The sequence below is a fragment of the Myotis daubentonii genome, chromosome 2 (genome assembly GCF_963259705.1).
Source record: "Myotis daubentonii chromosome 2, mMyoDau2.1, whole genome shotgun sequence".
Lineage (NCBI taxonomy): Eukaryota > Metazoa > Chordata > Mammalia > Chiroptera > Vespertilionidae > Myotis > Myotis daubentonii.
In genome coordinates, this window is record NC_081841.1 from 50697052 (window position 1) to 50724232 (window position 27181).

The 27181-nt window shown below is 56.3% G+C and overlaps 1 protein-coding gene across 2 annotated transcripts; it reads left to right on the top strand.

Annotated features, from left to right (window-relative positions):
- Positions 1–873: 873 nt before the first annotated feature.
- ASIC1 (acid sensing ion channel subunit 1) lies at positions 874–26293 on the top strand. 2 transcript variants are annotated; one of them, XM_059682829.1, is made up of 12 exons: positions 874–1375; positions 2229–2606; positions 3236–3431; positions 22039–22189; positions 22806–22933; positions 23215–23365; positions 23751–23807; positions 24264–24417; positions 24808–24899; positions 25404–25483; positions 25580–25684; positions 25832–26293. In XM_059682829.1, exons 2-12 carry the CDS (start codon positions 2245–2247, stop codon positions 25934–25936), a joined length of 1581 nt encoding a protein of 526 aa, XP_059538812.1. In that variant the 5' UTR covers positions 874–1375; positions 2229–2244; the 3' UTR covers positions 25937–26293. The 2 variants fall into 2 exon arrangements, with proteins under 2 accessions (XP_059538812.1, XP_059538811.1); XM_059682828.1 differs by lacking the exons at positions 874–1375; positions 2229–2606; positions 3236–3431 and adding an exon at positions 18680–19500.
- Positions 26294–27181: the final 888 nt, after the last annotated feature.

Below are 27181 nucleotides of genomic sequence, written 5' to 3' on the forward strand. Positions count from 1 at the left end.
CACCATCAGACCTCAACAGTCTCTGTGCTAAGAGCCCCTAATGAGCATCAGCAAATTAACAACTTCCCTTTGATTGCTCCTTCTCTGTTAATTGGATAGGAGCCCCCCCCCACCCCCCAAGGCCTCTCAGAGAGGAAGAGGGAGGGAGAGAAGGAAAGATGTGAGAGCTACAGTAGGAGCAGCCCTGAGGCCTGGGCTCGGTGCCCCAGAATTCTGCTCTGTCCCCTGAGTACAGCACCCCCTTCCATCCCTTCCTTGCCCTGTCCACCTCCACCCATCTAACCCTCCCCCCTCCCCAACCCCCCCTCTATTCTTTTTCCTTGTTTCTTGAATTCTGTCCAAATTCCCTTGACCTCTGGCTGTTTCTCCTTCCTTCTCTCTGCTCCTTCTTTAGCGGTGGCATTGAGGGGTTGCAAGCATGCTCCCCAAAGCTAGAAGGATGGGGCTTGGGTGGCCAAAGCTGTGTTTGTTTATATATGTGTATGTTGTGTACATGTCACATGTACATGGGGAGCAGGGATAGGCACAGATGAATACGTGTAAGCTCCTGAGTACCTGCCCTGTGGGTCAGGCCTGAGATGAGTGGGTGTGAGTGGTGTGGTGTGACTCTGGTCTGTATGTGTGCCTGTGTCTCCACACGGCCAAGTGCTTGAATCAGTCAAGTGTGACTCCGGGTGTGTGTGTGTGTGTGTGTGTGTGTGTGTGTGTGTGTGTATGCGCGTGTGTGCCACCAGAGGAGGCAGCAGCAAGAGGCAGGAGCATCGATCCGAAGGAGACAGAGCGGGGAGGGGGACGCCGGGGGCAGACACCCTCCCTCCCGCGCGCGCGCGCGCACACACACACACACACCCCACACCACACACAGTCATGCACAAGCCATAGGGCCTCGCAGGAAGGGACCCGGCTCCGGGACCGGAGGCGCCGAGAGTGGCCGGGAGGAGGGGGCGAGGCAGCCGGGAGCCCTGGGTCTCGGTCCCAGGTCCGGGGGCCTGGCGCGCACACCAGCCTGGAGACACCCTCGCAGACACTCGTAGGCGCGCACGCGCACCCTCTCCCCTCCCCCTCGCCTCTCCTCCCGCCGCCTCCCGGCCGGACGATGGATCCCTGCAGATCCCGGGGCTGAGAGCACCGCGCAGCGCGCACCGCGCCGAGCCGGGCGGACAGAGCCAAGGCGAGCGAGCGAGCGAGTGCGCGCGGGCGGGCGGACCGAGCCGAGCCGGGCCGGGCCGAGCGGGCCGCTCCCTGCAGGGCTCTGCGCGGCGTGCCGCGGCGGCCGCCGGCTCCCGCTCCGGGCCATGCGCCCCTCCGCGGCTCGGCGCTGAGCCCGCGGCCGGCCCCGTGCCCCAGGATTGCCGGGTTCCCGAAGCCCCTCAAGGTGGGTCTCTGATCCCCCTGCCTTTGGCTCACGAAGCCAGGACTTCGCTCCCTTCTCGCTTTCCCCAGCTCCTGGGGCGGCTTGGTGGATGGGGAGGGGGGCGGGGGCCGAATAGGGGATCTGGCTGCGTCGAGAAGCTGGACTGGAGGAGTGGGGGTGTTGCGTCCGGGGCGGGGATAGCTCGCTGTCACAGGGAACCCCCCATGTATCCGCCACGGGTGGCCCTCACCCCCCTCCCCAACCACACACACATACAGCCTGCGGGTTATGAGAACTAGAGGCGTCCGCAGGTGAGCACTCAGCCTGGGCCCCTACCCACCTCCCTGGGGGGTTTCTGGCCCAGGTTTAGCTCAGAAAGAAGGGGGGAGCCCAGCCCTGGGGACACCCTTGACCAGGAGCTCCTGACCCCGGGTTCAGCCCATCTGAGGGAGTCTTCATCTGAGGATGGGGTGGACATTCCTGTCCCAGAGTGACCCCACATCTGGAGGGAAGTCCTGTGTCTGCCTGTGGGAACATTGGGACTTCCCTCTCGCCCTCGGATGACTATGTCTGCTGCCTCCCCTGGCCTGGGAAGCTTCTCTGGGAGAACATTCTCCTGGCCTGAGCTGACCTCCCACTCCCCCCCCTACTCCCCCCCACCCCCACCCTGGCCCCAGCCCCTGCATTTGGAGGAACCCTCTGCTGGGAGTGTGTCCCTGGGCCAGCCCACCGCTGGGCTGGCACACCAGGGAGTCTACCGCCCCAGAGGCAGTGACCTCAGGCGACGGGAACTTCAGATGCACACATTTGGAGCGACCCTATATGTACTTTCATCCCAGGATAATGACAGATTCCCTCCCTGCCCTTCCCTCAGGATCCCCTTGGCCAGGATGGAACTGAAGGCTGAGGAGGAAGAGGTGGGTGGAGTCCAGCCCGTGAGCATCCAGGCCTTCGCCAGCAGCTCCACGCTGCACGGCCTGGCCCACATCTTCTCCTACGAGCGGCTGTCACTAAAGCGGGCGCTCTGGGCCCTGTGCTTCCTGGGCTCACTGGCTGTGCTGCTGTGTGTGTGCACGGAGCGTGTGCAGTACTACTTCAACTACCACCACGTCACCAAGCTCGACGAGGTGGCTGCCTCCCAGCTCACCTTTCCTGCCATCACGCTGTGCAACCTCAACGAGTTCCGGTTTAGCCAAGTCTCCAAGAATGACCTGTACCACGCTGGGGAGCTACTGGCCCTGCTCAACAACAGGTGGGTGGCTCCCACCCATCCCCCAGCCGGGCTCCTAGAGTTGCATGCATCCCAGCTCCCAGGCACCCATTCCCTAACTCCATAAAACCCAGACAACCTCTCCCTCCCATCCCCCTCAAACTTGCCACTCACTGCAAAGGAATTGGGGTACTGCTGAGCACTCAATGAAGGGCACCCAGTCTTGGATCCCAGCGTAGCCCAGCCCAGCCCTGCCCCTACCCAGCCGGAGCTGTGAGACATCAGCACCCTCTTTGGAGTGACCTTTCCCCACCTTTTTGCCACTACTTCTTGATCTGCTCACGTAGGGGCTGGCGACAGACCATCTTTAACAGGTCGAGACTATAAAAGTCATAGCTCCAGCTTTGATCTCTCTGTTCCCCCACCCTGACCACTGTGCCAAGATGCCCAGCCCCCCAGCAGCCACTACAGATCCTTCTGCCTTCTCAGATCCTACAGGGCAGGTCCTCCGGACACGCCCTGCTCTATTCTATGCCTGTGCCCAGACCTACCCACAGGGCTGGATGCTGCCCTCCCCGCATTCCCTGGAGGGGGGGGTATGGGACACTGGAGGCCAAACAGAGGCAGGAATCGAAAATCATGCCGATCCATGCGCGGACCCCCGGCTGCAGGTATGAGATACCGGACACGCAGATGGCAGATGAAAAGCAGCTGGAGATCCTGCAGGACAAGGCCAACTTCCGCAGCTTCAAGCCCAAGCCCTTCAACATGCGCGAGTTCTACGACCGCGCGGGGCACGACATTCGAGACATGCTGCTCTCCTGCCAGTTCCGGGGCGAGGTCTGCAGCGCAGAAGACTTCAAGGTGGTGAGTGAGTCCCCTGGTGCGGAGCGTGAGGCCTGTGAGTCAGCGGGTCCCCAGAGGAGGAGGAGGCTAGGAGCAGGCAGTCTTCTCATCCTGCTGGCTCCGCTGGGAGAGGAAGCTATGTGTCCCTGGGGCTCGCAGGGGCTTTTGTTCAGCGTGGAGGTGCATTTGTTCTGTGGGAGGGCTGGAGCCTCCGCCTTGTGCCACGCTATGGCAACAAAGAGAACCCCCAGTGCACAACACACGCAGGCACACACACAGCCTGGCATGGCCTTGGCCCCATCAAGCTTACCTGCTGCGCCACAGGTGTCAGAGCTGGGGGTGGGGGCTGAGGACCCTCCCCTGGGAGCTGGACAGAAATGCAGACTTTACCCCCCGCCTCCGAATCAGAATCTGCCTTTTAACAAGATCCCTCAGTGATTTGAATTCAAGTTTGAGAAGCGCTGTGAGACATGAAACGTGAGGGAAGCTTTCTCTTAAATAGCCAGACGGGTGATTCTCTCCGCGCCGCCACACACGCACACACACACACACCACACACCACATACACACCACACACACACACACACACACACCACATACACACACACACACACCACATACACACACACACACCACATACACACACACCATACACACACACACACACCACACACACCACACACACACACACAACCACACACACCACACACACATACCACATACACACACACCACATACACCATACACGCACACACCACACACACACACACCACACATACCACATACACACGCACACCACACACCACACACACCACACACACACCACATACACACATACCACACACACACACCACACACACACACACCACATACACACACACACACACCACACACACACACACACACCACATACACGTACACTGTCCAATTGGGTTACCCCCTTGCCATCAAGAGCCACCAGTGCTACTCGGTCTGAGGAAGGAGAGATGATTTGGGCTACACAGTCATGGCTGAACAGCAAGCTCCCTTTGCTTCTTAAAATGGAGATGCCCCACAGGTGGGGCTGCCTCAAAGCCAGCACCCCAGAGCGGGTTCGGGGCACTCTCTGTACTGGGTGATCCTAAGCAAGTCATACAGGTTCCTGAGGGCATAGAATCAGAAAGAGGCTGGAAAGGGACCAGAGGACCTGGAGCCGTGCATGGAAAATAACACTGAATGAGAGGACGATGCTGGTAATTCTTCAGAATGCTTCCTAGACTCCTGCAATCCCCTAGATAAACAGTCATATTATCTCTATTTTATGAGTGCACAAACTGAGAGGGAGAATGAGCTGCCCCGAGCTCACGTAGCTGGTTAGTTACAGATCCAGGATTAGAACGTGTCTCCTTAAGTCCCAATGCAGTGTGCTGTTTTTGTTAACACTGCTGACCCTGGAGTCGGCGAATCTACTTCCAATTCTGGCCACTGGTCTTTGAAAACCCAGCCTCCCCTAGGAGCCCCTTGCTCTCCCTGCCTGCCCCCAATTCTCCACTCTCAGAACCTCCCCTTTCTCCCTGCCCGTTTTCTTCCCTACTTGCTTGCTTCCTCCTAGCATTATAGGAGCATGAACTGCATTTGTTTGAGTAGAAAGGTTGAGCCTGTAGAAAGGTCATGCTTGTTTTTTCTTGCTGAGGTTACACAAGACTTTCCAATTTTTTAAATGAAATTAAGTTTTTTTAAAAATATATATGTTTTTATTTATTTTAGAGAGAGAGAGAAAGGGAGAGAGAGAGAGAGAACATCGATTGATTGATTGATCGGCTGCCTCTGCACGTCCCCTACCCGGGATAGGGCAATTGGCTCCCGAAACTCAGGCATTTGTCCTAACCCAGATTCCTGTCGGAGTCCTCTTGGTGCATGGGTCGATGCTCAACTACTGAGCCACACCCACCAAGCAGACTTCCCAATCATTTAAAGCCCTGCTCTACAGACTGGTTTTATGAGCCTTTGTCAATCCTACCAGACAAAAGTTACATGATCATACAACTTGCTGAGCCAAGCTGATGGGGCGCTTAATGCGATGCAAGAACCACTTTCTTCCCTTTTTTCCTTCCTCAAACCAGGAGAGTCCTGTATTCCCCAGAGCCCTTGCCCTAAGGGTTCCCTGGCTCACCAACTATGCTTCCAAGAGAATAGAACTGTTGGTGAAGGTGAAAGTGAAAGCCAAGGCCTTCCTCCCAACACACAAGCAGAAGGGACCACCCAAGAAAGAGAAAAACCATCCCTCTGTGGATGGTTTGTAGTGTTGGAGGAGGGAGGGAATTGCTTGACTCAACCTGGAAAGATGCTAAGGTGTAACATGAGGGTAATTAGTCCATAAAGAGTGTTCCGTTGCTCCATTACATCTCTCATGTCCAGAGAGATTCCAAGTGGTGATGCTAAGACATGTTTGGTTTATGGAAATGAAATACTGGAATGTGATCATTCCATTGTGTCTGAGAGGACAATTCTGAGCTGTCAGATGGAGAGATGATCTGTTCAGAAAGTTCTGGAGTAATCTGAGTTCTTCCTTTTGCTGGGAAGAGAGATACAGGCCAGGAGCTTGCAGGCACTTCTTGGTCTGGGTTGTCAGGCAAGACGAGGTTTTTGCTGTTTCTGAGCCCTTAGCAAAGACCTGACCCTTAATCTGGCTGAACCCAAACCACTCAGGCCCTTCTTCTACCCTCTCTGGTTGACCTCGCTGCCGGATCCTTTCCATGTCAGGAACTCTACCACTTTTGCCCATTGGGATGCTCCTAATGGATGGGACCCATGTTGTGAGTCCATGTCTGACATCTCCCTGGTGGAGAAGGGTCTGGCACTCCTCCCTGGTTCTAAGGGGTGCAGAAACTCCTTGCCTGATGCTCTGCTCTTCTCTCTCTCTCTCTCTCTCTCTCTCTCTCTGTTAATCCTCATTAGAGAAAGTGGAAGGGAGAGAGGGAGGGGGAGAAAGAGAAACATCTATGTGAGAGAGACACATAGATTGGTTGCTTCCTACATGTGCTCCTACTGGTGCCAGGGATCAAACCTGCAACCCAGGTATGCGCCTATGACAGGGAATCGAACCCTTGACTCCTCTGTGGGTGTGCAGGCTGATGTTTTAACCACTGAACAACACCAGCCAGGACTCTACCTTCTCTCTTCTCTCCTGGTCTCATAGTGAACAGCTGCCTTTTCATCCTTGCCAGTCTCTGCTAGACCAAAAGGCGTGTATCTACCCATTAGGCAGATGTGACACTGACAGAAAACATCTGTATCGGGTTGAGCTTAGGGGAGACATCTTGGCACCTCTACCACCTCAAGAGCAGAGGTTCTTAACCGGGGGGTCCAAGCCCTGGCTCACAGTGTTTGCAAAATATAGTGTCCATGGACACCAGGTGAACTCCTTTGCAGGTTTCAAAGGGAAACCCTCATCCAATCTATAAGAGCTTGTATGTGAGGGTATGTGTGTGTGAGGGTCTGGGATGGTGTGTGTGTGAGTATGTGTGTGAGGGTCTGGGATAGTGTGTGTGTGTGAGAGTGTGTGTGAGGGTCTGGGATAGTGTGTGTGTGAGAGTGTGTGTGAGGGTCTGGGATGGTGTGTGTGTGAGAGTGTGTGTGAGGGTCTGGGATAGTGTGTGTGTGAGAGTGTGTGTGAGGGTCTGGGATGGTGTGTGTGTGAGAGTGTGTGTGAGGGTCTGGGATAGTGTGTGTGTGAGAGTGTGTGTGAGGGTCTGGGATGGTGTGTGTGTGAGAGTGTGTGTGAGAGTCTGTGAGGGTGTGTGAAGGTGTGTGAGGGTCTGTGAGGGTGTGTGTGAGTGTGTGTATGTGAGGGTCTGTAAGGGTGTGTGAGTGTGGGGGGTCTGTGAGGGTGTGTGAGTGTGTGTATGTGAGGGTCTGTAAGGGTGTGTGTGAGTGTGTGTATGTGAGGGTCTGTAAGGGTGTGTGTGTGTGAGTGTGTGTATGTGAGGGTCTGTAAGGGTGTGTGAGTGTGTGTATGTGAGGGTCTGTAAGGGTGTGTGAGTGTGTGTGGGGGTCTGTGAAGGTGTGTGAGTGTGTGTGGGGGTCTGTAAGGGTGTGTGAGTGTGTGTGGGGGTCTGTAAGGGTGTGTGAGTGTGTGGGGGAGTCTGTGAAGGTGTGTGAGTGTGTGGGGGGGGTCTGTAAGGGTGTGTGAGTGTGTGTGGGGGTCTGTAAGGGTGTGTGAGTGTGTGTGGGGGTCTGTGAGGGTGTGTGAGTGTGTGGGGGGTCTGTAAGGGTGTGTGAGTGTGGCGGGGGGTCTGTGAGGGTGTGTCTGCTCTGGAGGACAGTTTGGGGGCCATGAGAATGGCACACTCTCAAACATCCCAGCTCAGACCAGGGGACAGACTGGTGGTCACAGTGTTTGACAGGTCCATCCCCAGCTGCGGCTGAGTCCGCTTGGGAGAGTGGGGTGATAATGGGGAACCTGGGCTAAATCGGGGAGGAACTGGTTGGAAACTCTTTGAGACTGAAGAGGCAGAGGGCAATGGGGAGACATCCCCACAGCAGCCGGGTTGGGTCCGGCAGGAGCTCTCTCCTGAGCTACCGAAAGAGCAACCAGAGACCCACCCACAAGACCTCCTCCCCTTCATGGTGGGGTGCTTGGTTGCCAGGGCAACAGGGGCTCCTCACTCCCACCCACCTTGATGCTACCCAGGCCAAGGCAGAGCAGGGGTTCCATGGAGGGGGCCTGGGGGCGCAGCTGTCTGGCAGTGTCTGGGTTGGGGCTGGGGGGAGTGAGCGCAGTTGCAGCTGGTGCCAGCCTCCAGCTGCACCTTATCTGTCCCTGGCATTGGGAGCGGCAATGTGGCTGGAATGCTGAACAGCACCAAGGGGAGGGGGCTGGCAGATGGTTGCCCAGTCTGCCCTATGCCACCCCCTCCGCCAGCTGAGACCCAGAGCCTCTGCCTGGGGGAGAGAGAAACGGAATTCATTTCTGGACCCCGGAACAGAGGGAAGGGAGGGCAGAGACTGGAAATCCTAGGGGTGGGTGTGGAGTGGGGGTAGTATGCTCCCTCAGGAGGGGATGGAATTGGGGCACAAAGGATTGGGGACAGGAATCCATGAGGCCCCTCAGGGGCCCCCAGGACTCTGGAGGGGGGCAGGAATCCCCCAGAGGAGAGGTGGAGAGAAGAGGATGCACACAGAAATCCCCCTGGGGTCCTGGAGGAGGACAGGAATCTCCTGGAGCCCCTGTGGGGTGAGGTGCTGATAGAAGAGGTGGTGGAGGTGGGTGATTTGGGGACCCAGAGGGGAGGGAGAAGTCATCTTACAGCAAGCAGAGCTGGATCGCAGGTCCCAGGGAGAGCCAGGCCTAGCAGGGAGCTCCCTTATCCCCAGGGTTGGCTCTGCCCCTTCACTGACACCCCTCACCCTCCCACACCCCAGCCCTTAGCAGCTCAGACCAGGAGTCCCTGGGCGGGCCCACCCTTACTACCTGGGTCTGCTCCCTCCAGCTAGGTAGGGAGTGGAGGGGCTGCTGAGGGGGAAGGCTGTTACACACAGAGAGAGAAAGGGGGAGGTCACGGGCAACTCCACCTAGAGGCCTGGCGGTCTTCATGGGCGACAGGGGGCTCCGACAGGGGAGCATGAGGGACAGGAGAGCCTGGAATGGAGAGGTTAACTTTGGAGGAGAGGCACTCCGGACCTAGGGGTTCTTGGAACTTCCTCCAGCCTTATCCTTCCCTTCTCTCCTTCCCTCCCTGAGTTGAGAAGAGACGAGTACAGTACAGCGTACAGCCAGTTGCAAGAATCCAGGGGACCCTAGATTTGGTCTCTCTCTCTCTCTCTCTCTCTCTCTCTCTCTCTCTCTCTCTCTCTCTCTCTCTCTCTCTCTGTCTCTCTCTCTCTCCTAACTTAGTTTCCTCTCTCACCTCTACCCTCCCCTAGCATTTCTGACTCCACCCCTCTCCCAGGCTACTGTCAGCTAAGAGGCTGATCTAACTTAATTGATCTCCTGGCTGCCGGCTAAAGTAATAGGGAATTGATGTGAGTTACTGAGTGCCTCTGGGGGCAGAGCAGGAAGGAGGGCGGTGGTTGGGGGCGGGGAGGGGGCAAGCACCTCCAAGCACCTTTCTCCTGCCCCAGCCTTTGGGTAACTGCAAGGTATGGCCCTGCTGCACCTGGTCCGTGTCTGGAAGCAGAGGGGAAGCCCGCCGAGAGGAGGGCTGGGAGTTGTGGGTGGGAGTTGCTTCTGAGCATGATTCAACTTTGTGGAAGACAGTTCTAATTCTGGGGGATGGTGAGGGAGGCTGAATATTAGGCAGGAGGTGTGTCAGTCTCCACGTGATTTATTCTGTGACAGAGCCCCTTCTGAGTGCCAGGCTCAAGCTGGGTGGTGGACACGCAGAGCCTGTCCCTGCCCTCAGGGAGCTTGGAGTGAAGGGCAGTGCCCAGGCAGGCTCAGAGCTGAGAGGGTGGGCAGCACTAGCAGAAGCCTTGGGAGCAAGGCTCATTTCCTTCATGCTAGGGATGAAAGGATCCTCGACATCCAGGTGGAGACCTTCCAACCTTCCCAGCCCAGCTCAGCTTTTCAAAAACTCCGGGTTAGTAGAACGTGTGGTTTCTCCCCACGCCAACCCAGCTGATGGGCAGCCCAATCCTCCCCAGCAAGGGTCATTGCCCGCCTTTGCCGGGTCCCTTAGGCACAAGCCCCCCCTCGCTGTATGTCTGAGTGGCTGCTCCAGGAGCCTCTACCCTTCCAGTCAGGACCTGTGCATGGGGATTCTGGAAGGCAAACTGGGAAGCAGACCCCAAGAATGAGAAGTGGTACCTAGTTCGGGTGGAGGGTGAGGCTGGGTATTGGCATTCCTGGGTTATGTTTTGGGAATAGTTTCATATGCTCCATTTCTGAGCTTCTGGGTCCAATTTCCTGTAGACTGTTAAATTATTCTTTGCCAAGGGGCAGCCCCTGCTTCAGCCTCTGGGACTCCGGCTAAGCCCATGCCGGCCCATGTGCAGAATGGATGTGCAGTACCGACTGTCTTGGACACATGGAACAGACGTCGTCCTCATGGAAAATTTTTAAATGAGTATGAAACTACTGTGTATTCACCTTGAGGGCAAATTCCCTTAACAACGCATAAGACAGAGACTCTGCTACCCCAGGCAGATCCCAAGGTAGAGGGGGGGCAATCTGTGATTTTTCTGAACTCCTGTGAGTTCTTAGAAAGAAAATCCTTTCCCACCCCTCTCATTGCATCCTCTCAATGCCTCTGACAGTCCTGGGGGCCTGGGAGGTTGGGCTGTGTAGCTGTGTGTGTGTGTGTGTGTCCAATTGGTGTGTCGCATCATCGTGCCAGCCTGAGAACATCCCCAGTGGAGAGATTGCTGCAGTGGCCTTGACCATGGACAGCAGCCAACTCGGCTCCCTGCATGTGTGCCCCTAGTGTGCAAGCACACATATGCACCTCAGTGTGCATGTCTGAGTGGGAGACTGTGGGTGTAGATGAGGGTGTGAAGTGGATGTGTGTGCATGTGCACGGAGGCACGCAGCTCACTTTGGGTGGCTGCGGGAGGGAGCTCGTGTGTGGAAAACCTCTGGTGGCACGCAGAGCACATACCAGCCAAATTAATCCTCTCTTTCCATCTCACTTTGCAATGAACAGATTCCCTTTGCTTTCGCTCATGCGACACTCATAAACCTGGGAGGCGGGGACATTTTAATGCCTTCCTTTGAAAGATGAGGAAACTGAGGCTCAGAGGTGCTCGGTGCTTGCTCGCGGTCATGCAGCCAGTAAGTGACAGAGTAGGACCTTGACGTCAGATCTTCTAAGTCCAGGTTCCTGTGTGTGACTCCAGGAGCGAGCGTGGTGTGTGGTGAGAGGGCTCTAGGCGCCCTGCCGTGTGAAGAAGCTGTGGTGAGGCCGAAAGGGGGAGGAAGGGTGCGAAGGAGAAGGGATCCCGGCCTCAAGGGGAGCACTCCCACCGCGTCTTTGGACTCCTCTGCCTTTTTCCTGCTCCATTGGGCCAGGCCCCACCTCAGACGCCCACCGGCCACCGCTGCTCTCCTCAGGGCAGCTCCAGGGCAGCCAGGCTCTGCCAGAGGAAGGCACACAACAGACCAGCTTGAAGCGCATTGTGGTCATGACCAACATCCTTAAATGGGCTGCAGTGCTGCCTGGCAGCCCCACTGTGCTGTCCCGGTCAACTTGCTCTCCCCGGAGATGACTGCAAACTTCTCGACTCTTCTCAAAAAGCCACCTTCCTGCCCCTCTCACCTTCAGCAGAAGCCCTCGGTTCCGGCTTCACCGAGATGATAGAAGCCTCTGGCAAGGTCTGCTACCCTCTCTGGGAACCAGCCCCCAGAGGGAAGCGTCCAGCTTATCCAGGCTGAAATCCCCACCAAGTCCTTCCATCTGCTCGCCTTCTCCCTAAAGATGCTGCCTGTCCCTCCTCTCGGGTCAGTCTCTCCCCTCTCCAGTGGAACCTTCCCGTTGATAGTGAAACATGCTTAAGATTCTCCCATCTTGAATTGGATAGCTCTGACAGTTAACATTTATTGAGCACTTACCGTGCATCGGGCTTTAAGGTTAAGATAAAAACCGAATTACAGATGTCTGAACTCCACAGCCCCTTCTAACTCCCACATACACGATGTCTCTGCTTCCTTTCACAGGCAAAATTCTTAAAAGTGATGTATGTATTCCGCTGTCTTCATTTTTTCATCTCCAAGTCGCTCTCTAATCCACTCCAGGCTGCCTCTCTTCTGCCCCAGCACGTCACCAAAACGGTTCTAGCTAAGTGATCCTCATGTTGCCAAATCCCTCTTTTTTCAACGGTTCTCCTTCCTGACAACCATACTCTCTCAGGCTTCCTCCTTTGTCTAGCCCAGTGGTTCTCCACCTTCTGGCCCTTTAAATACAGTTCCTCACGTTGTGACCCAACCATACATTATTTTCTTTTTTTTAAAATTAAATCTTTATTGTTCAGATTATTACATTTGTTCCTCTCTTTTCCCCCCATAACTCCCCTCCTCCCAGTTCCCGCCCCACCCTCCACCCTCACTCCCCACCCACTGTCCTCATCCATAGGTGCACGATTTTTGTCCAGTCTCTTCCCACATCTCCCACACCCCTTTCCCCCCCAAGAATAGTCAGTCCATTCCCTTTCTATGTCCCTGATTCTATTATAATCACCAGTTCATTCTGTTCATCAGATTATTTATTCACTTGATTCTTAGATTCACTTGTTGATAGATGCATATTTGTTGTTCATAATTTGTATCTTTGCCTTTTTCTTCCTCTTCCTCTTCTTAAAGGATACCTTTCAGCATTTCATATAATCCTGGTTTGGTGGTGATGAACTCCTTTAGCTTTTCCTTATCTGTGAAGCTCTTTATCTGACCTTCAATTCTGAATGATAGCTTTGCTGGATAAAGTAATCTTGGTTGTAGGTTCTTGGTATTCATCACTTTGAATATTTCTTGCCATTCCCTTCTGGCCTGCAAAGCTTCTGTTGAGAAATCAGCTGACAGTCGTATGGGTATTCCCTTGTAGGTAACTGAGTTTCTTTCTCTTGCTGCTTTTAAGATTCTCTCTTTGTCTTTTGCTCTTGGCATTTTAATGATGATGTGTCTTGGTGTGGTCCTCTTTGGATTCCTTTTGTTTGGGGTTCTCCGCGCTTCTTGGACCTGTAAGTCCATTTCTTTCACCAGGTGGGGGAAGTTTTCTGTCATTATTTCTTCAAATAGGTTTTCAATATCTTGCTCTCTCTCACCTTCTGGCACCCCTATAATTCTGATGTTGGTACGCTTGAAGCTGTCCCAGAGGCTCCTTACACTATCCTCGCATTTTTGGATTCTTTTTTCATTCCACCCCTCCGTTTGGGTGGTTTTTGCTTCCTCGCATTTCAAATCATTGACTTGATTCTTGCGCTCCTCTGGTCTGCTGTCGGGAGTCTGTATAATATTCGTTATTTTAGTCTGTGTATGCTTAATTTCTAGTTGGTTCTTTATCATAACATCGAGGGTCTCATTAGTTTTCCTTGTAGATCTCATTAAGTTTATCGGCGGGTTCTAAACAGTTCTTGAGAGACCTTAAAAGTGTGGTTCTGAACTCTATATCTTCCATTGACAATTTTGTCCTGTTTCTTTGTCTCCGCATTTTGTTATGCTTTCTTGGTGCACCCCCTAGTGGTCTTTGTTCGCAGTCTTATAGTTAAACCTTGATTGTTGTAGCTAATACCAGGGAGGGTTTGACCTCCAGGCCAAGTGGCTATGAGAGTCAACTGTGTCTGCAGTGAGAGAACTTCTGTCCTCTAGGGAGGTGCTAATCTAGCCTTCGCCTGAGGCTATCTGGCAAATGCCTCTGTGCAGGGCTTGGGCGGGGTGGGTCGCACAGGATCAACAGGGTGGGCCGGAGAGAGCAGTTATGGCGGCTCTCAGTCCTGTCCCCAGGGGCTCTGCCTCTCTGAGTCCCAGCAACCATTGCAAACCTCGGAGAGAAAGCTGCACTCGCTCTGACCGAAGCCAGACAGTCCCGCTTCTCCCGTTTGAGTCTGGGTCCCTAAAGACTCGCCTGTATCTGGAGCTCAGAGTCTGCGACTCCCTCCCGATTGAAAACGCCAACCGCGCCCTCCGCCACCAGCCCGCTCCGCGCACTCCGCACCTCAGAATTTGACTTCAGCACTGCGCCTCCTCTGAGTGTCCGTATGCGTTTCTCTTTCCTCCTAGTTGTAGGACTTCCACTCAGCCAGCGTTCCTGTGGTTCTGGGTGATGTCTGTTCCGTCTTTTAGTTTCACTTCCGAAGTAGTTGTTCAAGGCAGCAAACTCCGGCGTTAACCCATGCCACCATCTTGGTTCCATAAAATTATTTTCATTGCTACTTCATAACTGTAATGTTGCTACTGTTATGAATTATAATGTAAATATCTGATATGCAGGATGGTCTTAGGCGACCCCTGTGAAAGGGTCGTTCGACTGCCAAAGGGGTCGCGACCCACAGGTTGAGAACCGCTGGTCTAGCCACTCCTTCTGTCTCTTTGCCAGTTCATTCTCCTGTTTGACCATTAAATGTTGGCACTACTCAAGTCTCAGGCCCAAGCCTTCCTCTTCTTTAAAATCATGAGGTGGCATGACTTAATATCACGATGAATTTTTCATTAGTATATTTTTTATGTTGCTGTATCTTACAATTTAGTATTTTACATATTTCATTGGTGTGTATTTACATTGGTTTAAAAGTGTAAAGCATTTCCAGCACCCCAGGAATTTCCTCCAGACCCTTCCCTAGTCAATGCTGCGGCATAAAAATTAACCTTTATTCTGACTGCTGTCCACACAGAGACTCTTCACCTGGTCTTGGACTTCCTAGAGTATATGTGTCCTTATACAGTGTATCACTCTTATGTCTGTTTTATTTTTCCTTTTATAATTGTGTCTGTGACATCCGGGGTCATTGTTGTGCGTTGCAGTAGTTCTTTTCAGTGCTCGTGTAGTATCTCATTATACAAATATACCACATTTTATTTTTTTAAATAAGTTTTTTTTTAAAATTGATTTCAGAGACAGAAAGTGATAGGGAGAGAGATAGAAACATCAATGATGAGAGAAAGTCATTGATCGCTGCCTCCTGCACGCCCCTACTGGGGGTTGAGCCCGCAACCTGGGCATGTGCCCTGATCGGGAATCAGACCCATGACCTCCTGGTTCATAGGTTGTTGCTCAACCACTGAGCCACACCCGCCAGGCATTCCTTCTTACTCTTTAGATTGCAGTTCAAACATCACTTCTTCAGAGAAACCTGACTTGATTACTTGTCTGGGTCAGATTCCTTATCATCCACCCTCATAAAATCAGTTTTTCATACACTTATCATAGTTTTTCATTCATATTCATTTTTGTGATTTAAAAAAACTGCTGTCGGTCTTCCCCATTAGACAGTAAGCTCATTGGCGGCAGGATCCCGGTCCTTTATCTGTTCTCCCTGTGTCCTCAGCACACAGACACTCAGGGAATATTTGATGGGTAAGTGAAAGGACAGAAAAGGGATTTGGAGGAGAAGAACTTAATTCTAGTCTCAAGCCTTCTACTTGCTCTCCGTGAGACCTGACGAGGTCACTGTGCCCCACTTTCCTCATTTGTCAAGTGGGGGTGAAGTTACTCAACCTGCTTATTTCACTGGGTTCTGTAAGGATCCCATGAGCTATTGTTTGAAAAGCATGAAACATTCCACAGATGTGAGGGTGATTGGGGTTCAGAGAGAGAGATAGAGAAAGGCAGACACCGCTGAGAGAGCATCACAGCTGAGGAGCGGAGGGCTCGGGGCTGGCGTGGGGAAGGGCCGCAGCCGTGGGCAGAGCGATCAGAATTGAGTGCTGTTCTGCATGTGTGTCTGCTTGGCCACTTCTCTGGGGCCCTCTGTGTACGCTCGGGGGTCTGTGAGTGCTGTTTGCCTCACCTCCCATTATTGTGAAAACACTGGATTTGTCTACTGGAACGAGCTAAGATAGGAGAGGATGTTAGAAGATGGACAGGGAAATGCAGTTAGGGTGCGTGTTATGTTTGTTGTCTGCAAGAGGGCTGTGTGTCCATATGTAGAGAAGTGTGGGTGTGCGCAGTGGGTCTTTGTAGCGGTGTGGGGGAGCAGTGTCCAGCCATGCCAGATAGGCTGTCCCTTGAAGCTGCTCTGTGTGCACCCCTTTCTCCCTGATGAGGCCCCCACACTGGAAGCGTCCCCTGCCTTAGTTGCCTCCTTTTGGAAGTCCAATCTACTTCCCCTGCCAGCACATCGGAAGGCGGGAACACTGCCCTCTAGTGGGTGTGGAGCATACGGCCAGCCCAAGCCTCCTCCGGCCCAAGGCTGGAGCCCACCTCTGAAACCCAGCCTGAGGACCGGCCAAGTCCCACAGCTGAGGTCTGGCGGGCAGGGTGAAAACGCGCAGGGGGCAGGAAACAGAGAGGGAGCCCGTGACTGCCTACAGAAGCATGAGGACAACAGCTGGGGGTGGGGGCCTCTCCTCATCTCTTATCTCTGGTTGCCCAGCGTCTTCCTGGTCTTTCTCGGTTCCTGTTTCTCCACTTGGTCCCTGGGTCCTGCCTTCGTTCTCCTAGTCCCTGTCCTCGAGGAGCTGCTGGTCCCTACTCATGCCTGACGGGCCTTGAGCAGAACGGACCTTCTAGTCTGTTCCCTGGGTGGGCACGGACTATGCCCTGTGGAGCCAGGGAAGGCTTCTTGGAGGAGGTAATGTATGAGGAGGGTCTGGAAAGATGAGTAGTTCTTCAGACGAGTCCAGAGAAGGCACGGGACTATGGATACGCCTGGTGTGTCTGCGGAACGGGAGAAGGGCGTGGTGCCTGGATGATGGACGGGGGTGAAGGGGAGGGGAGGATGGAAGGTAAGTGGCAAAGGCTTATGGGGCTGGGTTGACTTTACCAAGAGGCACTGAGGAATGAGAGAAGGTCTTTAAGCAGGAGACTGGTCAGAATTCCATAGCACGGACTGAAAATGGGGAGACCCGCAGGGCTGGGGGCAGGGGGGCGGGAAGACCCATTGAAAGGCTGTTGTTTGGGCAGAAGAAGAGGAGGCCAGTCTGAGGGCGGACGGGTGGAGAGGGGCCAGATCTCAAAGGCCGCTCTTCTCTGGGGCCTCTGTGTCCCTGGCAGCACAGCGGAGGCTAAAGGTCCCACATCAGTCAGTTCTGCTGGAACTTGGCACTCTGCCTTCTATACCCACCACACTCCAGGGTCTCTGCATGCAAACGGAGAAGGGAAGAAGTGTGGGAGCCGGGAGGGAGGGGAGAGGAGGGGGGAGGGAACGAGGCCTGCGGCTGTGGGTGGTTAAGGAGAGGTAAGGCCCAAGTAGACTTGTCCAGCCCCCACTGCTCCTCCTCCGGCCCTGCAGAGGAAGGGTTAGTATGCGTCACCTCCCTCCCTCCCCTCCTCAGGTCACCTTCTAGGCCCTGGAGACTTGGCTGGTGGCTCAAGTTCCTCAACCAGTGGCCCTGAGTAATCAGAGCCCACAGAGGGGCCGGGGGCCTGGGGGAAGGGAATGAGAAATGGGGGATAACGGGGGCCTTAGAGACTGAGGAGCTGGGTGGCATCTGTGAGGCTGAGGGTTTGGGGGGATACCCAGGTTGGTTCCCAACACTCCCCACCTGACCCAGGCCCCAGTCTCTGCTCTGATCTCAGTTTCTTCCACCCACCAGAAGAGAATTCCTAGAACTCCTCTCCTGGACTGTTGGGCGGTGGGCAAGCTGGGAGGGGGAGGGGTGATCCATTAGGAAGCTTTTCAGCTGCAAGAGATGGGGTCCCTCCCCCTAGTGCTGGGAACTGGCCGTAAATGAGTCTGTGGTCAGTGAGAGACCTGTGCTAATGGAACCTGGGCTGCCCCCCAAGCCACAGAGGGAACGGAAGAGGGGAAAGTGACCTGAGTACAGCTCAGCATCGGGGAGGGTGCTGACCTGAGGCCGAGATGGGTGAGGGATCTGAGCGGAGGAGAAATGGGGTCAGGGACTGGCTGGAGGGAAATGGGGAAGTCAAGGGAGTGTGATTGCAGGAGAATTGGGGGTTCAGGAAATAACTGAAAGAAAATTGGGGTCAGGACAGTGATGGAAAGGAAACAGAGGATAAAAAGGAATAAGTAGAAGAGAACTGGACTGGGGTATAATGGTGTATTGGGAGAACTGGGGAGTCAATGAAATAATTGGGGGGATTGTGAGTCAGGGGGAACTGGAGAGGAATTAGAGGTCTGAGAGAGTGCCCAGAGGGTGTGGGGGCTCAGATATGCCAGAGGCCTGGCTGGAACCAGGGGTGGGGGGGAGGGCGAGGAGAGAGGGAGAGGACCCTGAATTGGGGTGGGAAGGCTGAGGGGACGCTGAGGAGCAGATTGGAGGATGAGAGGGAGCTTGAAAGTGTGTGTGTGTGTGTGTGTGTGTGTGAGAGAGAGAGAGAGAGAGAGAGAGAGAGAGAGAGAGAGAGAGAGAGAGACACGGGAGGAGCAGGGACTTTTGCTGGCTTGGCAGAGAGCAAGGGACTATCTAGGATCTAGGTCCCATCTCACCTGGAGAGGTGGGTACCAGGAGCCCCTAGGATTCCCCAGATTTCCATTCTGTCTTCAACCCTCTCCTTCCTGCTGGAGCTGGTGATAAAGAAAAGGAAAAGGGGCTCCAGGCCCCCTCCTCTCCATCAGCCTCCCTTTCACTCTGCCTTCAATTATTCATCAGCCCAGACACCCGCCCTCCCTGGCAGGGCAGGCAAGCCTCTCTCCACGCCCCGCCCCAGCTCAGCCACACTGCCACACAGGCCTGATGAGGAAGGACACGGCTGGGGCCAGCCCTTGGCGGGGACCTGGCAGGAGGGCTGGTGGCCGGCCCTGCCAGACCCTGCCTGGGACCACATCCCCTTCACCTTTCTCCTGCCAATCCCCTGGTGCCAGGCAGCCCCTGGTGAAGATGCCAATCCAGATCTTCTGCTCCGTGTCATTCTCCTCTGGAAAGGAGGCCCCCGGGCCCTCGGGAGATGGTCAGGGTCCCCAGCGGCAGCAGCAGCAGCAGCAGCAGCAGCAGCAGCAGCAGCGAGACAGCTCAGAATCAGAAGAAGAGGAAGAAGAGAAGGAAAAGGAGGCCCCCAGGAAGGAGGCCAGAGACGGGGACCTGCCCGAGGACCTGGTGGCCTTTGCCAGCAGCTGCACCCTCCACGGCCCCAACCACATATTTGTGGAAGGGGGCCCGGGGCCGAGGCAGGCCCTGTGGGCGGTGGCCTTTGTCCTGGCACTGGGGGCCTTCCTGTGCCAGGTAGGAGACCGAGTTGCCTATTACCTCAGCTACCCGCACATGACCCTGCTGGACGAGGTGGCCACCTCGGAGCTGGCCTTCCCAGCGGTCACCCTCTGCAACACCAATGCCGTGCGGCTGTCCCAGCTCAGCTACCCTGACCTGCTCTACCTGGCTCCTATGCTGGGGATGGACGAAAGTGACGACCCTGGGGTGCCCCTGGCCCCCCCAGGGCCCGAGGCCTTCTCTGGGGAGCCTTTTAACCTGCACCGCTTCTACAATCGCTCCTGCCACCGGCTGGAGGACATGCTGCTCTATTGCTCCTACTGTGGGGGGCCCTGCGGCCCTCACAACTTCTCAGTGGTGAGTGGGGACCCGTGCCCGGCGTGGCACCCCGAGAGTGTCTGCCACGGCGCACCCTAACCCTCACTTTCTGGGGCTGGGGCTGGCGGGTCCCGCTCCTCCCCCACCTCACCTGGACCCCCCCCCCCCCCCCCGTGACATGTCTCAGAGAGGCCTGGCCAGGGCTCACCCAGGAGCCCCAGGGTCTGGAGCGGGGCTTCTGATCTCAGTGCCGCTGTTCCTGTTAAAATATTAAAGTGTATCGTGCTAGTCGGTAATTAGTTGCTGCCCAGCAGGTGGGTGCCTGGGCCAGGCAGTACCAATTGTGACTCTCCTCCCTGGACTGCAGCGGGGGAGCCCACTGGTTTCTGGAGGTGGAAGATGGAAGGGAGGTGGAGCGTGGGGGCAGCCCTCATCTCCGCCCCACCACACCCTCACCGCAGCGCCCACGGCGGGCTTCACTGCATCCTCCCTTGGTCTCCCTGTGTTCCTCCTACAGTGTGTGTGTGCGTGCGTGTGTGCGTGCATGTGTGTGTGTGTGCGTGTGTATGTGAGTGTGCGCGCGCGCGTGTGTGAGTGTGTATGTGTGTGTGAGTGTGTGTGTACGCGCGCACACGTGTGTGTGTGAGTGTGTGCGTGTGAGTGTGTGCGTGTGAGTGTGTGTGAGCGTGTGTGTGCGTGTGTGTGTGAGTGTGAGTGTGTATGTGTGTGTGAGAGTGTGTGTGTGTGTCAGTACGTGTGTGTGTGTGTGTATGTGCGGGTGTTATTCTGAGGGAGAAATAAATCCCTCCCACCCCACCCCCAGCTCTAAGTGGCCAGGGACCCTCTCTCCAGGGAAGCCCTCATTGGGAGAATCAACCTCCTTGCCACTCTGGGGTCTAAGGCCTTCCCTGCGGGGGACACCCATCTTCTCCCCAGTTCAGCTTCCAGTTCTGTCCGACCAGGTGCCAGCTGCCACGCCCGCCCTCCCCACACACCTCGGTCCCCAGCCTCCTTCCTCGTGCGGGAGCAGGTGGGTGTCAGCGTGCCAGTGCATCGCAGAGGGCTGTAGACTGAGTCGTCTGCTGGGCTTCACACAGGCCAGGACATAGCAACACGGGACAAGGAAGGGGTCCGCTTGGGATCCTGCCTCTGAACCCGAGGGTAGAACAGACACTTCCCACCCAGAACCACGAGATGGCGGCAGCAGCCCACCAGCCAGCGGCACAGCTCTCTGAGCCAGGCCCGGCGGGACCAGCGCGCCTCAGCCCCTGGGAGCGCCTCACACCCCCAGGTGGAGGGCAGGCGTGGTGTGTGTCCTGCCTGAATGCCACGACACCCAGTCGTGGGCTGGAGGGATTAGGAGCTGTCAGCGTTCTCTTTCTACCTCATCGAGGGGCCTCGCTCCCCAAATGGGGGACAGCATGTTTTCTTTTCTGGAGGGGGGAGAAGGAGGTTGTTCCAGGAAGGCTGAGGGGGCAAGGACTCTGCTCCTAGCAGCGCCCTGTCCCCCTGCTGCTCCAGTCTGGCCAGGCACTCGTCTCTCTCGTCCTCTGGGCTGTGCCTGGACTCACCTATGACTCGCGCCAGCAGCACTGAAGCCCACTCACCCATCTGAGGGAACCTGGAGGCTCAGGGGAGCCGGGGAGAAAGGGCCATAGCGCATCGGCTCCCTCCTCCCTGCTCCCGGGGTGGAGTGGAGAGACGGTCCCTGGCCGAGATCTGTCCGGAGGCCCTGACAGTCCTGCAGGCGCATTGCCAAACGTGCCAGGCCCTGGCTGCTCGGTGCTGAGAGAGGAGCTGCTGGTGCTTGGTGCGCCCGGTCCTGGGCATGGCCACGGGGTTTATTTTCAGGTTCTGGTGATAACGGGACAATGAGGGACACCGGGGCGAATGGCCTGAGGAGACGAAAAGGCTTACTTGGTTTGGAGGAGGGTCTTGGGGAGAGGGGCCCTCAGAGGGCTGGGGTGGGGGCCCAGGGCGCGGCCGTGGTGGGATCCTGGTGTGGGAGGTGTCTGCGTCAGGGTCCCAGCAGGAATAAGATGGCCACTCAGATGGTTTGATTGAAGAGGACTGAAGGAGGCCTGTTTACAGAGCGTGGGGCAGAGCTAAGGAAACCAGCCAGGGGCCTGAGGCCCCGGCAGCCGTGGGACATGGTCACACGCCGGCGGAAGGAGCGCAGGCGGCCACGGGCTGTGCAGGGGGTCCTCGGGCAGGACGGTCACCGAGGGCCAGCCGCTGCCAGAACCTCAGCCACGTGAGGGGTGGGGAAGGAGAGGTGCCCCGTCTCTCCCTCCTTCTGCCCCCTGGTCTCTTACTGATGCCAACCATTGGCCAAACCCAACCCAGAAACCTGTCCAGGTAGCAGAGGAGCCCCCACAGGGCTCAGGTTTCCAGTGCACACAGCAGGGCAAAGGAGGGCAGAGAATGGGTGGGAACAAAGGCAGATGGCGAATGGGCTGCGCAGGAGGAATCAGTCCGGAAGGGCACTGCGATTCCGGCAGCTGAGGGCAGTCGGGGCGGCCCTGGGGGGACAGGGGGTGCGGGCGGGGCTCTCAGCTCTTCACCTGCCCCTGCCAGGTCTTCACACGGTATGGAAAGTGCTACACGTTCAACTCTGGCCGAGACGGGCGTCCGCCGCTGAAGACCATGAAGGGAGGGACAGGCAATGGACTGGAGATCATGCTAGACATCCAGCAGGACGAGTACCTGCCTGTGTGGGGGGAGACTGGTATGTCAGCCCTTGGGGGCCCCTCCCCACGGTTCCAGGCCTCAGCCTCTGCCCGGGGGGACTCCAGGGCTCCACTGTGGGACCCTAGACAGGCCCTGGGCTCCTCCCTTCCTCCCAGCACCTCCCCATCTCCTTCTCCGACACCACCTGACTGACTGCCACACTCACGTTTCTCCAGCTCCCCCTTCCTGGCTCAGTTGCTCTCCAAGGTAACCAGCCACCCCTCTCCATCAGTGGCTGCCACTCGCTCTATAAATAACTCCCTCTCTTGGGCTGCCTGTTGTCTGTCTGGTCTCAGGGGCCTTGGGGCAGAGAGAGATGGGGGAGAAGGGAGAAAAGGGCGGGGGGAGAAGTGGAGAGCATCTGAAAAAGAACTGGAAACACCAATGTGCATAGCCGAAGCCAGGTAAGAAAGAAGCGTGCAGGGTGCAGTCATCGGGGCAGCACGGGGCTGGTGAAGCCACAAGGAAGCTAGGGGCGGGCGGGGGGTCCCCTAAACGGAGCCCCCAGTCCCAGTGTGTGCTGTGCCTATTCCCGGAGAGGCAGGGTGGCCCAGCCCTGGAGGAGGTTAGGGACTCAGAAGCCTCCTCTACACCCTCCCCCCTCATTCCCATAGATGAGACGTCCTTCGAAGCTGGCATCAAAGTGCAGATCCACAGTCAGGACGAACCTCCCTTCATCGACCAGCTGGGCTTTGGTGTGGCCCCAGGGTTCCAGACCTTTGTGGCCTGCCAGGAGCAGAGGGTGAGAGGCCACAGGAGGACGGTCCCGGGTGGGGTGCTCAGCATGGAGCGGTGGGCCATCACTAACAGGAGGGACAGATGAGCGAGAGCCTGGGTAGCGATCTGACTCGTGAGAAGCACGAATGAGCTGATAAACCGGGATGCTCTCTAAACTCTAAGACGCTCAGAGGCTGCGGAGGGAGAGGGGCAGGACGCCTGAGTTCTGCATCCTGTTAGAGAAGCCCATCACGGTGACTGGGGGAGAAGTCTCCACACCCCCCAGCTCCCCGGCTCTCCCAGCAGCTCATCTACCTGCCCCCGCCCTGGGGCACCTGCAAAGCTGTTACCATGGACTCGGATTTCTTCGACTCCTACAGCATTACCGCCTGCCGCATCGACTGTGAGACCCGCTACCTGGTGGAGAACTGTAACTGCCGCATGGTGCACATGCCAGGTCAGGCCCCGAAGCTCCCAACACAGTCCCGGGGCCCCTCAGCCGACCCTGCCCCCCTCCAGCTCCCCGTGCATATCGACCTCCTACCGCCACGGAAGGAAGACCAGCTGGCTTCTCCCTCCCCCGGTCCCAACCCTCATTCTCATCGATGAGACGTCCATTCCACACCCACGCGTCTCTGTCCGTATCTCCTGCCTGTTCCCGTGGGGATGGATGGGTGGGAAGGGTCCAGGAGGAGTGGACTGTGGGGTGAGTCACCTCCAGGACAGACTGGGGGTAGCTCGTCTCACCCTCTCCTTCTCTCCCAGCTTCTAGACCTTTGTTACAACCACTGTCACGGAGCCCTTTAATGTTCATCCTACACCACTGTCTCTCTCCTCTGTAGGGGACGCCCCCTACTGCACTCCAGAGCAGTACAAGGAGTGTGCGGATCCTGCTCTGGGTGAGCGCCCCGCCCCCGCCCGGGGCAGTCCGGGGGAGGGAAGGAGGGACTGCCAGCCATGGCACAGGGGTTTCAGACCAAGCTCCCAGAAACTTCAACTAACTCCTGGATCAGGCTTCGCCTGGACTCCCCTGTGTCTGACGTTAGCAAGGCCGGGAATTGCATCTCTAAAGGCCCCTGTGAAAAATGGACCAGGGTCACCTGGGAGGGGAGGGGCCCTCCCTCTCTCTCCTCAGCAGCTCAGCTGGTTGACTCCCAAGGTCTCTGAGGGAATGAGACACAGGACTAGGAAACACCCTTGGGAGGCTGGTGCGGGCGGGCTCAGGGCCGAGGTGAAGGGCAGGTCAGAAAGAGAAGGGGTCCGGGTTCCTTTGGGCAAGAACAGGATGTGCATGCGGGAAGGTGCTGGCCGAAAAGGCACCACTCAACTGGCGCCTCTCACCTGGCTGGGCACAGACTTCCTGGTGGAGAAGGACCAGGAGTACTGTGTGTGTGAAATGCCCTGCAATCTGACCCGCTATGCCAAGGAGCTGTCCATGGTCAAGATCCCCAGCAAAGCATCCGCCAAATACCTGGCCAAGAAGTTCAACAAGTCTGAGCAGTACATAGGGTAAGGGCGCTGGCTATGCAGGGTGGGGGCCCTTGGGCTGGGACCTGGGGGGGTGTCAGCCGGCGTTGGTGGGGGCCAGCAGACAGGAGGAAAGATCACGTCGGAACAAGCAGGGGAAGTGCCTCTCTCTTTCTCCTTCCTCCTCACCTCATCCCCTGTTTCCGTCCTTGCTGTGTCTGGGGTCACCTCGCCCTCGCCAGTGTGTGGAGCCTCTTTTTGTATGTGCCATCACATGTAATCCTCACCACGACCCTAACAGGCAGGTACCCCATCAGCATCTCATTTGACGGCTATGGAGACTGACTCAGAGGATAACTTACGGAAGTTACCCAGCCAGTCAGGGCCGGGATGTGACTTGAACCGAGGTCTCCTCCCCCCACCCCTCTGCAGGGAGAATATCCTGGTGCTGGACATTTTCTTTGAAGTCCTCAACTATGAGACCATTGAACAGAAGAAGGCCTATGAGATTGCAGGGCTCCTGGGTGAGCTGCTGATGGCGCCTGTCCCCTTCCCATGTCACGGGCAGGGGGTGACGCCCTCCCCCCCAGAGCAGGCTGCTCACCTCTGTCCCATGAGCTCTTCCCCCTCAACCATCCCCCGGGGCCTTTCCCCAAATGTTGTCGTCTTGGTCTGTGGCGGAGGGAGGGGGCCGGGCCTTCTCTTAGGGCAAATAGGAAGCGATCGGCCTGGCCATGAGTGGGGAACTATTTCCTACCCCCTTGAAAATTTGCCTGGAGAGTAAGCGTGTTCGGGTATTTTATAAACAATTACTTTTCTCTGAATAACACCTATTCATTTTAAGAAAAGTAGGAAAAAAAACACAGAAAGGCCTGGAGGGGAACATGAAGACCCCATCAGAATCACTCTGTGCTCCTCCTCGCAAAGGCTATCCATCCTTCCGCACTCTTGACTTGCCTGCCTGTCCCGGTGGGCTCTGCGGCTCCCATGGTGCATGACCCTACTGACCTCCCTGTGCCCCCCTGCAGGTGACATTGGGGGCCAGATGGGGCTGTTCATTGGCGCCAGCATCCTCACGGTGCTGGAGCTCTTTGACTATGCCTATGAGGTAAGCGGGGGGGGGGGGGGGCCTGCCAGGGCAGGGGCCATGGAAGGAGCGGGTTCCAGGCCACCCACACACGCACTCACCACCCACATGTCTCAGGTCATTAAGCACAAGTTGTGCAGACGAGGCAAGTGCCAGAAGGAGGCCAAACGGAGCAGCGCAGACAAGGGCGTGGCCCTCAGCCTGGATGACGTCAAAAGACACGTGAGGGAGCCAGAGACGGGTGCCCCCCCCACCCCGCCCCTTCCCCCTCACCCCTGGACCACCCCTTGCTACCTTTTCTCCTTTGCCTCCCCCATGCCCTGGTGCCATCTGTCGATAACCAGTCCCTGCCCTGTGCCGTTCCCCCAGAACCCGTGCGAGAGCCTGCGGGGCCATCCTGCTGGGATGACGTATGCTGCCAACATCCTACCTCACCATCCGGCCAGAGGCACTTTTGAGGACTTTACCTGCTGAGCCCTGCAGGCCACTGTACCAAAGGCCTAGATGAGGAGGGCTAGAAGAGCAAGGGGGGCCCCAAGTACCCCCCCACATCTGCCCTGGGGACACCCTCCCCCTCCCAAGGCAGCCCCCCGCTCCTGGGCAGTCCTTTCCTCTTGTCTGTGGTGAGGAAGGAGTCCTGACCATAGAGTACTCTCCCTGTCTCTATCCTATTCTTTTTATTTTTAACAAAACTAATCTAAAAAAGAAACTAAAAAGAGAGAACTGGGCAAGTGACCTCAGGCTGCCCCTCTCTGCTCCATGCTGCCTCCCCCAGCTCCCAGCCTGAATTCTGTCTGTCTGGCTATCTGTCATCTGAGTGTCCACCTACATTCTGCTGCCACCAGTCACCAAAGCCCCCTCCTAGTGGGGGGGGGGCGGGGTGGAGGGGATCATTCAGATCTGGAATTTGGCCCTAAATCAGAGAATGTACCTGGAAGGGGAGGGATAGTGGTGGTGGTGGGGGGGCTTCCCCAGCCTTAAGAGACCCTCTCAGCCCAGTGGCCACCTCCCAATCGCAAGTCTCCAGGCAGGAACTAAGCCCCGCCCCCCCACCCCACACATACACCACGTGAAGTCACTAGGGAGGTAGGGGTAGGGATCCCCTGAAGAAGTGGAGATGGGGACAAGATGTGGCCCTGGTGCTGTAGGCCACATCCTGATACCTACAAGTTCACCCCCACCCAGAGCTGCTGGAGAGAAATCCCAAGAGGCAGCCTCCTCTACTGTCCCATAAAAGATCCAGCTGGTTGGCTTCCAGCTCAGGGAGGGGGCACTGGTCCCGCTCCCAGGGGCCCCTGCGGAGGGCCACATCCATAAATTTTCTTATGGAATTCTCCCACATCCTCTTTCCCAACTTCATTTGCTTCTCTCAACAACCTCATCTGCATTTTCTATTTCTATATGATACAGACTCTATATTGCTATATCTCTGTATATACTTTCCCCTCACTCTGTCTGTCTCTGCCCCATCCCCTCTTGTCTCTAAGAACCATCCTCCCGCCCCAAGTACCCCTTCCCATGTTTCTGCTCCCTCCCTGGTCTCTGAATGCCTTCACCTGTATAAAGAGTTGGACTCTCTCCCCTGGTGTCTGTACTGTGTACACACATCCCTCTGAGAAGCACAAGGAGACGACACGCGCATTGTAACCTTCGCACTGTCTCGGTGGCGACATAAAGGAAGCTGTGAATCACAAGCTCTGCCTCTTTCTGGCCTCACCC

What these genes read in the sequence shown, in the direction of transcription:
- ASIC1 (XM_059682828.1), top strand. Translation starts at nt 18,817, where the DNA reads ATGCCAATCCAGATCTTCTGCTCCGTGTCATTCTCCTCTGGAAAGGAG. An exon ending in TGGCCTGCCAGGAGCAGAGG is followed by an intron (nt 22,934 to 23,214) that starts GTGAGAGGCCAC and finishes CTCTCCCAGCAG; the next exon opens with CTCATCTACCTGCCCCCGCC. An exon ending in GTGTGCGGATCCTGCTCTGG is followed by an intron (nt 23,808 to 24,263) that starts GTGAGCGCCCCG and finishes GGCTGGGCACAG; the next exon opens with ACTTCCTGGTGGAGAAGGAC.